The sequence below is a fragment of the Paroedura picta genome, chromosome 1 (genome assembly GCF_049243985.1).
Source record: "Paroedura picta isolate Pp20150507F chromosome 1, Ppicta_v3.0, whole genome shotgun sequence".
Classification (NCBI taxonomy): domain Eukaryota; kingdom Metazoa; phylum Chordata; class Lepidosauria; order Squamata; family Gekkonidae; genus Paroedura; species Paroedura picta.
In genome coordinates, this window is record NC_135369.1 from 122425431 (window position 1) to 122440732 (window position 15302).

The 15302-nt window shown below is 40.7% G+C and overlaps 1 protein-coding gene across 1 annotated transcript in view; it reads right to left on the minus strand.

Moving 5' to 3' along the window:
* SLC16A10 (solute carrier family 16 member 10) overlaps window positions 1–15302 on the minus strand; it is a 48547-nt gene that overhangs the window by 6786 nt on the left and 26459 nt on the right. Inside the window, exons 3-4 of the mRNA XM_077301934.1 lie at window positions 12163–12595; window positions 897–1040 (exon numbers count right to left, since the gene is read on the minus strand). Coding sequence (XP_077158049.1) covers window positions 897–1040; window positions 12163–12595 — 577 coding nt within the window. The remainder of the gene's footprint in view (window positions 1–896; window positions 1041–12162; window positions 12596–15302) is intronic.

The following is a 15302-nucleotide window of genomic DNA, read 5'->3' on the forward strand; positions in this document are numbered from 1 at the left end:
TGAAAATTCTAGTGACTGCTCATAAAGCCAGTACTTATGTGGAGGCCTTCATGGGCACTCCATTGATTTTGTTATCCTAAAAAATAAGTTTTAAAAATTTGTTGATTATATTGGTTACTTTATGTATTTTATGTACTGAACTTATGTGCTTTATGTACTGAACCATTATTATGTGTATCCATAATTAGACCTCTGAAGAAGACCAAATTTGGATCAAAACACCTTAGGTCTAAAGTTTGCTATTGTTTAGTAAATATTATGTTTTTCTAAGAATACGCTATGAGCTTTGTGTAGTATTTAATTTTATCAATTGCTCACAATAAATGATTATATCATTTTATTGTTCATAATAATAATTATACAGACATCCAACCCTTAGGGTCCCATTTTTCAGTTAGGTTTTTTTGTTCTTGTCCTTTCAAGTTTTTCACTCCTTTGCGGTTTTCTTAAAACATCCAAAGAACCAGCAAGTTAAGATACAGGAGGACAAAAAACAATGGGCTCCAGTTCATGAGATTTACAATTTTAAGTAAGTTTTAAAATAAATCAGTTGAGGAAAATACATGTCATTGCCTGGCAGTTTAAAAATAGGTGTGGTACCATATGGATTTCTCTAGGGTTCCAAAGTTTTGGTGCTACAACAAAAGAGACCCGCCTACCTCACTATTCAAAGGGGGAAACATACCAGGTCTTATTTCAGGTAAATTGTATATGTTTTGAATCTGAGAGTTACATGCACGTAGCACATTCTTCGGGGGGAGGCAGGGTATAAATATAAATTTAATAATAATAATAATATTCAAGTAAGGATGCAGAGAGGAAAACTGAATAAATAGTATTAAGTTTCTTATACTATATTATTTCCATTTGTTAAGGCAATTGTGGAACAGTTGTACCTGTAGATAAATCTTTTTTGCACCAGGAACATAATCTGCAATTCTTCCAAAGATTAATCGGCCAGCTCCTGAAGTTAAGCCAAGGCAAAGCAAAAGTGTTTCATCATGAACATCATCACCAATCCGTTCTTTCACGTGTTTCAGCTGTTCAGAGACAGAAAAAAACAACTTCAAAAAGAATTCCTACCAAGTACCATCATATGGTCTTTTAAGAAACGACTTATGTTTTTATTCTAGATCCAGGCTGTTCTCACATGGTGATCATTTTCTTTGTAACTCTTGTTGCTATTGCAAAGGCATTTGAAACACCAACAGTGCATTCACATGGTGGTTTTCCCCACACTTTCCTTGCTTCAGCTTCCAACCCCAGCCACTGTTCTGTCAACCTTACCACAGAGCTTTAAAAAAATTGTTAGATTGCTGGAGCACAACATCATAATGACCTATTGCCCAAAATTACCAGTTTGTCTGAATTACCAGCTTTTGTTTTGTTAAAACGTCAGTCTCTAGTCATTTTCATTAAAGACAGTGAAATTATATCATACCATGCTGGTGGCCAGAAGAGACCTGGAAACTCTAATGTATCTACAACAGATAATATTCAAAAAATAGCTAGCTAGAGAATGACTCTGTGTATATGTGTGTGTGTGTGTGTGTGTGTAATGGACCAGTCAGCTGTCCCTTCTTCAAAGGAAGAATTGCGCTCTACACTGGTGAAATAGTCAGAAAACAGGAACAAGAGCTATGAGCCCTGTCGGAGTTGTCAGCTATCTGCAGGGCCTGTAAGATGGAGCTCTTTCACCAGGTGTAGGCCATGGTTGAGGCCATGGTGGGTCCCAGAGTAACCATCAGTGGATCCCTTATTAGTGGCTTAATCAGAACACTCACTCCCAATGAGAGAGAGAGCTCTTGGCCTCTAGTTGGACAGAGGAAGAGGGTGGGGGTTAGAATGCATTGCCATCTTTTAATGCTTACTGTTTTGAGGTTATTTAAAGGTTTTTTTAGGGTGTCATACTGGTTTTTATTGTTTTATTGTAAACTGTCACAAGTTTGTTCGGTGAGCGGCAGTATATAAATACAAAAAACAAAAAATAAAGTTTGCATTTGCTAGAGAACACAAAACAAAAAAAAGAAAATGGAATTCTAAGAATATGCATAATATGAACGTACAATATCTATTAATAATATCAAATTTCATGGAAAGCCTATCAATATAACCATCATTCAAGTTTATGCCCCAACTACAGATGTTGTTAAGGGAAGCTTTAATGCAAGTGTCTAGGAAGAAATGGATCAGACACCTAGACAAGGTGTGCAGATAATCATAGGCAACTGGAACCCAAAAATAGTTTTAAAAAGTAGAATTAAATATTGTTGTAAGATTGAGTTAGGAGCACAAAATGAAGCAGGAGAACAACGTGGAATTCTGTGAAAACAATTTGGTTACTGCAGACACATGCTTCAGGCAACCAAATAGAGGACTGTAAAAGTGGAAGTTACCAAACAGCCAATACAAAAATCAAATAGATTATATAATGGGACTCAGAACATGGAAAAGTTATTTTTTCTCTGTTAAAAAAGCTAGGAACTGATTTTTTACAAACCATCAACTGTTAATATTGAAAATTAGAATAAATCTGAAGAAAAACACAAAAAAATTCATAGCACTAAAATAGGATGAATAGGAGTTGATTCTTATATGCTGTTTTTCTCTACCCGAAGGAGTCTCAAAGTGGCTTACATTTGCCTTCCCTTTCTTCTCTCCACAACAGACACCCTGTGAGATAGGTGAGCCCTGATATTACTGCTCGGTCAGAACAGTTTTTATCAGTGCTGTGGAGAGCCCAAGGTCACCCAGCTGTTTGCATGTGGGGGAGTGTGGAATCAAACCCAGCTCACCAGAAGTCCACACTCCTAATCACTATACCAAGCTGGCTCTTATACTATCTAAACAACATTCCTGAAGAATTTAAAGACCATATCAGGAACAGAATTTAATTAATAAGTTCAAGTGAATATGACCAGAAGAACTATGGGTTGAGGCCAGAGACATTATCAAGGAAGTATGCACAAAGACTATTCCTGTAACCAAAATACATGAAAAGTGTCTGGATTACTGATAAAACTCTTAACGTTGATAAAGATAGACAAGAAGCCAAAGTAAAAGGTAACAAATAGAATCAGAAGTCTAAATGCAACATTCCAGCAACTCACGTGTAGATACAAAGAAAATTATTATAATACCCAGTGTAAAGAAACAGAAGACAACAACAAAACAGGAAGAGCAAGAGAAATTTTCCACAAGATCCAAGAAAACAAAGGGAAATTTAAAGCACAGATATGCTGAAAGATCAAATCAGAGTCCTGTAGCACCTTTAAGACCAACAAAGATTTATTTAAGGCGTGAGCTTTTGAGTGCAAGGACTCTTTGTCAGACCTTGAATAAATCTTTGTTGGTCTTAAAGGTGCTACTGGATTCTGATTTGATTGTGCTACATCAGACCAACACGGCTACTCATTTGAATCTATGCTGAAAGATCAACACAGATACACAGTAATTGAACAGGACAAGATAAAGAGATGGGAACAATACACTAAAGAACTATACAAAAGTGATTAAAGGATGACCAACTCTTTCCAAGAAAAAACAATGTAGATGTTTCAGCAAAGCCCCTCCAAAGTGACTTAGTGAGGACACATTCTGTACCAGCTGAAGTTTCTGGATCAGGGACAAGGGTAGACCCACAAAGAGAGAGTTGCAGATGTCTAATCTGGAAGTGACCGTTGCATGGATAACAGTGGCTAGGTGTTCAGAGGACAGGTAGGGCGCTAGTAGCTGATATTGGCGCAGATGAAAAAATGCTGTCTGGATGACCTTACTGATCTGAGCCTCCATGGACAGTGAGATGTCAAAGAGCACTCCCAAATTCCTGGCTAGAAGCGCAGATGCTAGTTGCTTCCTGATCCTGTCCTCTTCAACCCAGCCATAGGAACTCTGTTTTGGAGGGGTTGAGTTTCAGGGCCATTCTGCACCAGGATCTATGTGGCAAATTGGTTGCGGGACGAAAAAACGCCATTTTAAATAGTGGAATTCATCGTTATGCATACCTGGCTTTGTAGTGGAATCCAGTTGCATTTCTATCATTTCCCACAGATTTCCAGTCTCTGCAAAAATTGCTAGCCAGGAAGCAATATTGCCGAGCTTGTCCCGCCCCTGGCCGTCAAGCAGCCAATGGGCGGCCGTTATCATGATCCCAAAAAGCCCCTTTCCCTTTAAGGAAGTTAAAAAAAAACACGTTGCAACGAATCTGCGTTGATTCGTTGCAACGGAGAGACCCATCTAGGTAGCAGGTGGTTTTTTCCAAACAGCTGGCAAATGACTCAGGTGGGGGGGCATGCAGCCGTCAATCCATCAGGAAATAAAACTAGGTGTCATCTACATATTGATGACAACTCCGCCCATAATTCCAGACCAACTGGGCAAGAGGGCGCATGTAGATGTTAAAAAGGGTAGGGGAAAGTATTGCTCCCTGTGGCACTTCACAAGGAAGTGCAAAGAAGTCAGATAAAGAAAATGGATGCTTCGCGGGGTAGATTCTATTGCATTGTACCCACTGCAGTCCCTGTCTTCCCCAGGCTATACCCCCAAATCTCCAGGAGGTCCCCAATCTGGGATCTGGCACCCTGCCACCCCCCATTTAGCTTGCTAACCTCCAGGTGATAGTTGGAGATTTCCTGCTATTACAGCTGATCTTCAGGAAACAGATATCAATTCACCTGGAGAAACTGACCTCTTTGGAAAGTGAACTCTAACATTATGCCCTAATGAAGTTTCTCCCCATCCCAAATGCTGCTGCTCTTCAAAATCTTCAAGTATTTTCCAACCCATAGCCAGAAACCCCCCCCTGCCAGTTGGCAAGCCTCCCAAGACAGAATAAAACAAATTATTTAACACTTGTTCAGAGTATATGCTTGGTTTAGCTACAAGGTTCACATTGGGCTGTAGAGATCTCTTCCGTTCTCTAAAAGTTCAATGAATAACACAGCTACCCACCTGAATCTAACTGGATTATAGATATAGAAAATACTAGCATCTGTAAACTAGCATCCTGTGGAGTGGTAGAAATAAAACAGTAAGGGGTAGGAGAAAGGGGCAGAAGCTGTCCGTGATAAAAACGCAAAGCGGCTCCCAATTGGCCGCTCTGAGTGTCACTCCGCCCCCAACTGCCCTCCAACATGGCCCACCTTCCCCCATGGTGGCCATTCCCGTGCTGGCCGCCGAGAGAGAAGGTGGCCCAGCATTGCCCCGGCCTCCGGACGGAGGTGCCCTGGCCACAGCCGAAGCCCCGAGCTCACCTGCGAGCCGCCCGGGGCCTTCAGCCGGACCCAGCCACAGTCCCTCAGGCTGAAAACAGGCTGCAGGAGCCTAGCCGGCCACCTGCAGATGCGGCAAGGCTGCCCCTGGGCCCACCAGAAGCCCCCTGGAAACTGCCCAGCCGGCCGCTGGCTTCTGGTGGCTCCATCTGTCCCTGGGCTCGCCAGAAGCCCAGGGCAGCCTCCAGAGCCGGCCGCCACCATGCCCTTCTGCCGGGCCAAGTAACAGCCTCGCAGGCTGCCTCTGGGCCCTCCAGAAGGCCGTGGGAATCTGCGCCACTGCCTGGAGGCTTCTGTTGGTCATTGACGCGGCAGGGCTCTCCCTGGGCCTGTCAGAAGCCCGCTGGAGACTGAGAGCTCGGCTGGAGGCTTCTGGCGCGCCCAGGGACAGCCCCGTGGACAAGCCGGGGTGGTCCCTGGGCACGCCAGAAGCCCAGAGGAGCCTGCACGGCCACCTGACGTCATGAACGCTGCGAGCCTGCCCCCGCCCCCCCCAGAAGGCCCCTGGAAACTGCGGACCCAACCGGCCCCACACCTGTATGGACCATGAGGTAAGCTGCCGGGGGGGCCTCCTCCGTCCCTTCCCCTTGCCCCTTCTCCCCTTTCAAGGCCCATTTTTCTAAATGGGCTTTGAAACTAGTGACTGAATAATTTTGTGTGGAAATGGAAGGCTGCATATAATATCCTTGTTCAGTTCTAAGATAAAAACACACAGCAATTTAAGGATTAACAACTCCAGTCTATAAAATTTCTGAAGATTTGAGGGTGGAGTTTAGGAAGAGCAGGGCACAATTCCATAGAGTTGTACAATTCCAGGGTACAATTCTACCCTCTAGTGTTCAGCCATTTTCTCCAAGGGAATGGTCTCTCTGCAATTTGGAGATCAGTTGTAATTTCAGAAGATCTCCAAGTCCCACTTGGAGGTTTAGCAGCCCTACTTGGAACACAAAAAAAGAAATAACTATTTAAGAAAATTCTATAAGCCAGCAGTAACTATATGTGGCTCTTTTAAGACTCTTACTAATGTCATTTCATTTTTAAATTTCTATGCCTTGTCTTCTTTTGGCAATTCTGGATTTTTCCTGTTTTATAATATACTGTACTAATTCTGAAAAATATGATCTTTTAACAGAATTAGAATGGATAAGTAGTAACTAATAATTACAACAAATGAGTGCTAGTTCTTCTAGATATCAGCTCCGTAGAAAACCCAAAAGATAAAGAGGAGGTACTGCCCAATGGAAACAATGGGGTTTCCAGACATTTTGCCAGAATGTACAGAATATTCACTGTTAGATGGCAGGGACTAGACTAACCAACCACAAGTACTGCCAGGCCATCAATGACAAGTGCAAGGAAAGGATAGTATATGCAGAGAGGTTATAGAACTGTGTTCAGGTTGGGAAAGGTTTTCACTAACCTGAGTCAAAATGCAGCAGAAGTTGAGATCTGAAGGAAGATAAATGTAAAGATTAGAAAAGCAAGTAAAGCACGCAGAGGCCACTGAAGATCTGGTGCCACAGAGAACATCCATCTAAAAATCAAAATGGTATTGTAATACACAAGGTACTGCATTATCTCTGCAAATAAATTATATATGAGGGCAGCATGGATAACAAAGAAATAGAAAGGGAAGAGAAAAGAGAGAGGAAGGTGACAGGGAAGGTATGTTTGACAGTCATGGCCAGTAAGTAATGTATCAGAAAAAATGCTCAAAATAATAATGCTTGAAATGATCTACAGTAAAGTAGTAGAATTGCTCCTTAGACAAAGAGAATAGGAATTTTACTTTAAGGAAAAAGTCACTGAGATTCTGTGGGCATGTATCAGAATTTCACAGTATTATCTGGATGGGTTTTTTCCTGTTCTGCAATCCATTAACAGTGCAATCCTGTGCGGTATTCTATCACTCTAATTCCACTGAAATCAATGGATTTAGTCTGGAATAATTTTGCATAGGATTGTACTGTATCACACTCTTCTGCAAGTGTCATAAGACTTTGTGGAAATGTCTTTCACTCCCCCAAAATTCCATGTAATTTGTACACCAGCAACAGTTCTATAGTTCTGATACACACATAGGAACTCACACATTTTGCATGTAAATTATGTAGAATCTCTTATTTTGAGATAATGCTTTGCATTAACAATAGCATTGTTTAATGGCCCTAAACTGCTATGATATTCATTAGTGTAAAATGCATTTTAATCTCTACTCAACATTTCGCAGTTAAGTAATCTATGTCTTACCTATATCATTTATAAACTAGGGAGACAGTTCTGCACGGTTTGTTACTATAGAAAGTCATGACGACTATAATGCCTCTACTTCATGTGAATTTTAATGTAGCCTAGAGGTGTGGCATGAATTTTCACTGAGTCACAGGACTAACTGTGAGGTACCATTCTAACTATGTATTAAACTTTAATTAATGATTATTAGATTATATGACTGGCACTTGGGAAGATTCTCAGAGAACTTGTCATGATAAACAGTACTGAAAGTTTTTCCTGTTAACAAGGGCCAAAATTACTTTCCTAACAAAGAAAACAAATCAGTAAATATTTAGGGAAATGAATAATTTTTATTGCAAATTTCATTCTGCTAAGTAATTTGAGGTTGTTTTCTATTCCATACAGGCAGATATTTCAACTATTTTGGAACACAGTTTTATTTCCAAGGATATAACAAAACAATAGCTGCTGTGACTTTGCACTATATTCCAGCACTGTGACACTGTACAACTGGGATGCAGTTATCTCATTCCACGTTTTTTCCCATGACTAAATATTAAGGGAAATGTTGCAGGCATCCTGCAATATATGCTGTATCTCAGAAACTTGAGTTGTACAACATTTTCACATAGATGATCTGTGCTGGATTTAGTGCTGTTAGGAAGATTATGGTGCATTCATAAATCTCTTGGTTTCCCCAGCTTTCCTCTGATTTTCCTCAAATCTTTTTTGGTGTAAAGTTTTGTGAAAGATCACAATAAAACTTGGATGATTGCCATGTGGGTGGGAAAGTTCTGCTTTTCCCATCCATGTGGTTGCCGTTTTCCCTGACACTATCCCCACAGTGTGCATTTCTTCTGTCACCCAGGGCTTTTTTGTATTAGCTTGTTTGTTTTTCTGTTCTGACTGACCAGTAATATCAGGACTCTCTCAGCCTTACTTCCCTGTTGTGGGGAGAGGAAAAGGAAGGCAATTTTAAGCTGCTGTGAGACTCCTTCTGGTAGAAAAAGTGGCACATAAGAAACAACTCTTGTTCTTCAGGAATTGAACAATATTATATTAATATGTCCCACTATGTGACCAGATTGTCCCACTTTTGGAGGGACATCTAGGGGCACTTGGCAAATTGTACTTATTTTGAAATTTAAAAAAATATATATTACAATACTATTTTTGCACTCTATGCGTTCTATGAAAGTTTTTGTTGCTACATATAGACCAAATTTTTAATCAAGACCCCCCCCCCCCGGTCAATGGTGTCCCGCTTTACCAATGTTAAAATCTGGTCACCTTATATTAATAAAACATTATTATAACATTTGTAGAAAGTTCCCTGAATGCCCACCTTTCTTTTTCATAATAGAAAGTCTCTAGCTTGTTGCTGAGATCCAAGTAAAAAGGAATATTTCTGCAAAGAAAAGGCCAGTGAATTACTTTTCTTTATGCAAGGAAAACCCAGCAGGCATCTCTGACACTGAGACTGTGTTTTCAGAATTCTGACGAAAGTTAGGCTATGTACTTCTATACATGGCTGCCATGGAGGCAGTTCAATAATAATATTTTGAGTAAGGGTGCTAAAAGTGGCCAGTTTTAAACTGGACGATCCAGTACTTGCCCTTTCTATCTAGAAAATAAACTAGGAAAATACTGAACATAAATGGCCAATATTTTCTAAGCAAGCCTGTAATCACTGCAGCCAAGCTCTATGCATGTACTCTATCCTCTGTAGCTTGATAAAGTGACAAGGCCCCTGTTCCCTTGCCTTCAACTGCAGCCAGCAAGGTTAAAAAAGAACTAAAGCTACCACTCAGCAGCTAGGCAAGACACTCCCAGAGAAATTCTATTGACTCAGCTCAAGAAAACTGGAAAGGGAGAAATGTTAACAGCCAACCAACAGACTTTCCTTGTTGGTTTCAGATGATTGTGGGGATAGATGGGGGCCGGATTGACTGGGGAGGGGGGAGAGTGACGAGAAGGGGGGAAGACTGCAGAGTTTGGAGAGAGAAAGTCCCTCAGAAGGTGGTAGGTAGACAGGTTGTCTGTATTAAGTCTGCAGTCCGCATTGCATTTTTATCTTTGTGCAGTGACTACAGATACTTTATAGCTATTATAAGTGCTTTAAAGCTGCAAGACCATGCACATTTACCCATAAGTGAGCATTACTGACTTCACTATGGCTTATTCCTGAATAAGCATGGTTAGGATTCTATGATAATCTTCCCAGTTGTTTCAGTGGGGGAATTTAGCTGCTCCACTTTCAGGACAACATGGATTTCAACATTATTAAGCTTTGAATGGACTGTGTCCTTCATTATGTCTCTTAGAGCAGTAGTCCCCAACCTTTTTATCACCAGGGACCGCCTATGGACAATTTTACTGAGGCCCGGGGGGGTAGTCTTTTGCTGAGGGACGTTGCTGCCTGAGCCCCTGCTCCACTTGCTTTCCCACCGGCACCCCTGATTTCCTGCTGCCTGCTGGGGGATGCTGCCAGCAGCAGCTGTGCAGTGCCATGCCTAGGGGGAGTCCCAGCCATGGCGGCCACTGGAGAGCACCAAAGGTGAGTCGGCGGCAGAGTGGCAGGGCAGCCCCCAAGGCAGCAGCTGGGGAGGAGGATGAGGAGGAGCCACGGCCCAGTACCAACTGATCTACGGACCGGTCCCGGTCCCCGGACCGGGGGTTGGGGACCACTGGTGTAAATCACTTGGGGCCATGATAGGGAGAAAGGTGGGGTTTAAATGTGATAAATATGAAATAAAACAAATTATTCTGCATGTAGAAAACAAGATGACAAGATAGAAGAGCTCCAGCTCACATGCTAGATTGCCATGCATGCTATGTGTAAAGATCTCTGCACAAATGTTGGTGCTGTGTTATGCCCCCTGAAGGGTGAACAAAGTTGAAAGAGGAGACCAGCTATAAGAGTCTGAGACAAACTGACTTGACATGTAAAATCAGAGTCCAGTAGCACCTTTAAGACCAACAAAGATTTATTCAAGGCGTGAGTTTTCGAGTGCAAGCACCCTTTGTCAGACTATGATCTTCTTACGTGAGCTCACGCCTTGAATAAATCTTTGTTGATCTTAAAGGTGCTACTGGACTCTGATCTTAATGTGCTACTTCAGACCAACACGGCTACTCATTTGAATCTGACTTGACATGTGTAACACGTATACAGTTCTTGCCCCCGAAAATCACAATAGCAGTATAGAGAAGACAACCTATTATAGACTTTGTTGAATTCTAACTGCACACAACCCTTTTAAACCCAGAAAATGCTGTATGTATGAAATGGGGAACAGTATGAAAAAGTGGTACTTATGTCAGGCTAGGACAGGGTAGATCCTAGTTAGGGTTACCAACTGCCTGAAGAAGTCTGTGTTTCTGTCTTTGGGGCCTATACATTTATAATATTTTTGTTGAAACATCAGTCATCTCTGGTTGGGAGGTTCCATGTCATGCATCCTCCTACAATGGAGGCAACTTCTAAGTGGGTAGTCTTTGCAGACACAAAAGTCAATACCTCATGGCTCTTACACTGCCAGGAAGTAGAGGAAAGGAGGAATTGGCATTTTCTTTGGGTAAGAGATGCAAGTTTGGTTTCACTTTCTAAAAGGTTTGTTTCCTGTGTAACCTCAGGGAAGACAGCCAAGCTCAGAGACATAAGCAAGTCTGTTTATGGACAAGCAAAGAACCTATATTTGTAAATCACTTGGCCTCAGATGGATTCAGAGCTTTGCTGGTAAGAAGAAACACAAGCCTCCCCAGTTTTGTTTCTGTTACACCACCTGTTTCAGGATCCTGGTAGTTTGCAATTTTACCTCCTTTTTGCAGGAATCCAATTTTGGAAGGCTGAACACTGAATTTGATAGCAGTGGATAGAGGGTTAAATAAGCATGCATTCTGTACATGGGCAGTGGATGAGGGGCATTTAGGACTCCACAGAGAAATAGTTCAAATACACACAAACATTGCCAGAATCCCCAATATAAAGATCTGCTTTGAGCAAAACACTATTAACATATTTCGTATTGTCATATTAGTTTGGTACTTGGCACAGGCATTACAGAGCTGTAATTCACCTCTCACTTTTGCATGCATAGTCACCTGTAGTCTTCCTGTCTTTGTTATGTTCTTGATATAGTCCTGGGATTATAGGCTTGTATTCTGATTCAGTACAAAATTTCAAACTTACAAAAAAATGGTTTTAAATTTTATTTTTCTAAGCTTAAATTATTCATATTTTAACTTTTGCAAATGTTAGCACTATAAAGCTTTACTGTTCTTAGAACTGCTGTACTGAAAACAAACTGACAGAATTTACTAACGAGGATGCAAAATAGTGTAGAAATGCCATGAATTACTATACAGTTTTAAGTTACTGTCAGTTGTAATAACCAGCTGTTCTTCACCCAACAGAAGATTTTCATGCTGTTCCATCCCTACAATGACATCCCCATCTTGATTCTTCACAGCTGCATCTTGCATTTAAATATCCTATATAATCTTACGTAGCTAAAAGTGTATTTAGATTATTCTTCCCCACATGATCTTACATTAGAAAAAAAAAGTTTTGCTATTTTTAGAAATAACATTTTATATATTTTTAAAAACTATATATGCATGCAGTTAAAACAAGGAGGAAAATATGTATACTTACTAAGTGAACATAAGGTATAAAGTATCCAAATAAGGCAGCTGGGATTCCAAAAGCCCAGATTCGATAACTCACAACTTTAAAAATTGAAAAATTGAAAATCTGTTCTTTGGGAGGAAAATGGGTTTTGCCCTCTTCTTCATCTATTTTGGCACTAAGAACGAGAGGCTTATATGTAAAACCAGCCAGGAAGAGAATAAATATAAAAATACACAGGATCCTGAAAGTGTTGTCCAGGCCAACTGATTTAGTCAGTTCACTTAAAAGAAAAGGCAGAGCTACAGTAAACAAGCTGCTGCCAGCAGTGACAATGCCATTCACCAGACCCAGACGCTTCTTGAAATAATGCCCCAAGATGACCAGGGAGGGCTGATACGCAAATGAACAACCACAGCCAAATAAAATCCCATAAGTAAAATAGAGAGGTCCAAGAGTCCTACAATTAAAAAAAGAAAAGGGAAGTTGTTAATTGTGATGTTCTGCATAGTGATACATATTTCAGCTTCATCAGATAGCATGAGATGCATACGAGTTTTCATTTGTAATCCTGAACTACATTATATCTTATTATTTCCCCCTCCTATGTGTTCTCAACATAAAAAAGCATTCAACGCAAATAGCAACATGTTTTCTTATTGACAAGATCTCTCTCTCTCTCAGAGTTGCAGCCAGCTCAGCAGCCAAAGTTAAGTTTACACTTTTAGTAAAATAAATTAAGTAGATACAAGAATCCTACTGATTACTTAACAGACTTTGTAACTCCAGTAAGAGTCAGCCTCACAAAATATATAGGATTGGATGTGCTCTTCCTCTTTACCCACCTCTACTGCATGTCTCCATGCCTTCTAAAATGCTGCTCCCCAAGAAGTTTGGGGATCTGTTGGACCCTCAGAATGGAATGTGATCCTGCTCTTGCACAAGGACATGTTTTGATCCATCCTATTATATTATCCATTTTGGCTGAGATCAAAACAACTCTATGCATATCTCATTTCTCCCCCATTTGAACAGCAAGTAACCATGCCACAGGAAAGGAGGCTATATTGGCCAGGCATGATTTGTTTTCCATTTCCTTTTCTCCCCTCTCATTTTCTTCAGTTGATAGGTACTATATTTAGGCTTCAATGGCCATGCCAATAGCCCCATGAATTCTCATATATGGTCACCATTTTATTCTAAGATTGTCTTTATTCTGTAGCTATAGGATGCAACATGACTACAAGCAAGGTACAAAATATTTGCTAGCTTGGAAACCCTTGAAACTTTAGCATCTTAGGACAATAGCACTCAAGTCATCAGTCATCTTAACATGGTAAGTTCTTAGTTCAGATAAAGAGACAGGCATAATCAAGAAGTAACATGCAGCACATGGCCCAGGACCACAGCTATGAGTCGTTGGGAAAGGGGGTTTTATATTTGCAATCTTAATTGTAATTGTAGCTTTTAGGAGTTTTGTGATTGTTTTATGGGGTGTTTATATTGCTGTATCAGATATAGAGCCTCTTGTGGCGCAGAGTGGTAAGACAGCCGTCTGAAAGCTTTGCCCATGAGGCTGGGAGTTCAATCCCAGCAGCCAGCTCAAGGTTGACTCAGCCTTCCATCCTTCCGAGGTCGGTAAAATGAGTACCCAGCTTGCTGGGGGGGTAAACGGTAATGACTGGGGAAGGCACTGGCAAACCACCCCGTATTGAGTCTGCCATGAAAACGCTGGAGGGCGTCACCCCAAGGGTCAGACATGACTCGGTGCTTGCACAGGGGATACCTTTACCTTTACCTTATCGGTAGATATATAATGTGACCATTTTATGAGGTGTTTTAAATTGTTATATGATATTATATGATGTGTTATTGTTAACTGCCATGAGCCAGCTTGCTGGGAGCGGCAGTATAAAAATATAACTAACTAGTAATCAAGCCCGCTGTATAATCTAAATACAGCGGGCGCTAGAGCAGGGAGCCCCCGGCAGTCGCGCAGAGCGCGGCTGCCGAGGGCCCCCTTTGTGGGCGTCCTGAAGTGCCTCTCGCTGCGTCAGGCAGGGAGCCCCCGGCGCCGCGGGCATGTTAAGGATAAGTCTGCTTTCAACAGCTTTCGACCTTTCTTGTATTAAAAGTAGTTCCTACCAGATTCATTTATTCTGTCATTAAAATCTGTATGGTACAATACAAGTCTGCAGATCTTTAAAATCTCCACTGTATTCTGTAATCAGAGAACTGCAAATTCTTTATGGGAATAAAATGCATAAATCAATCAATCGACCAGGTAAGAGATTCACTTGTAGGAATTTGCATAATTGTGGCTTTTAAGCAATCATATTTACCCGTTACTAGTAGTATTTGTAACTAATACGAAATACCTCATATGTTTTATTTTCTAACAAGTTACAGATGCTGCATTTTATCCTTGAATAGCGAGTTCATCTTGCTACACCCTATCAAAGCGATTTATGAAAACTTTCCTGAGCAGCTGTGGTAATTCCAAGAACTTTATTTGTTTTACTAAGAACCTTGTGTAGAAAACCCAGCTACTTATGCCAAAGCACACTCCTACAACATGGCCAGGAGCCAAAGATATGTTTAATGGGGTTGTAAGAAGTACTCAATAGAATAATAAGAATAAAATCAAATAGACATTCTGATTTCAGCAGCACAAAAACATGTTAGTAACTATTAAAAGCTCAGGTTACTTAGACTCCACTCTCAAACAATATAAGAAGACACTTTCAACATTTGTTTGTCATGATGTAGAGGGACTGTTGCCAAGAAAAACAAGTCCAAAGGCTTGTTAGGGAAAAGTTGTACAATACTTTGGATCCTGCCCTCTGTATCACGTTTACTACTATGAACTTTACTGATATGATTATTGTCTGTGTCCTGGGATGCCAACAGCATACAGGGAAAGACTTTATTTCCTTACATGTTCTGTTAGATAGAAAAACAGTATTAAAGCAGCACTCTCAGGGTAACACAGACATAATCTGATGCCATTGATTCTATACATAAGAATTAGATTACTAGGGAAAATATCAGTGTTTGTTCATTTTATTAAACTATTAAAAGTATATCAGAGGTTAACATACTGAAGTCTTAATTCTTCATTCGTTTATTAGCCAGAATTGGCATACCAGAATATTATAAAGTATATA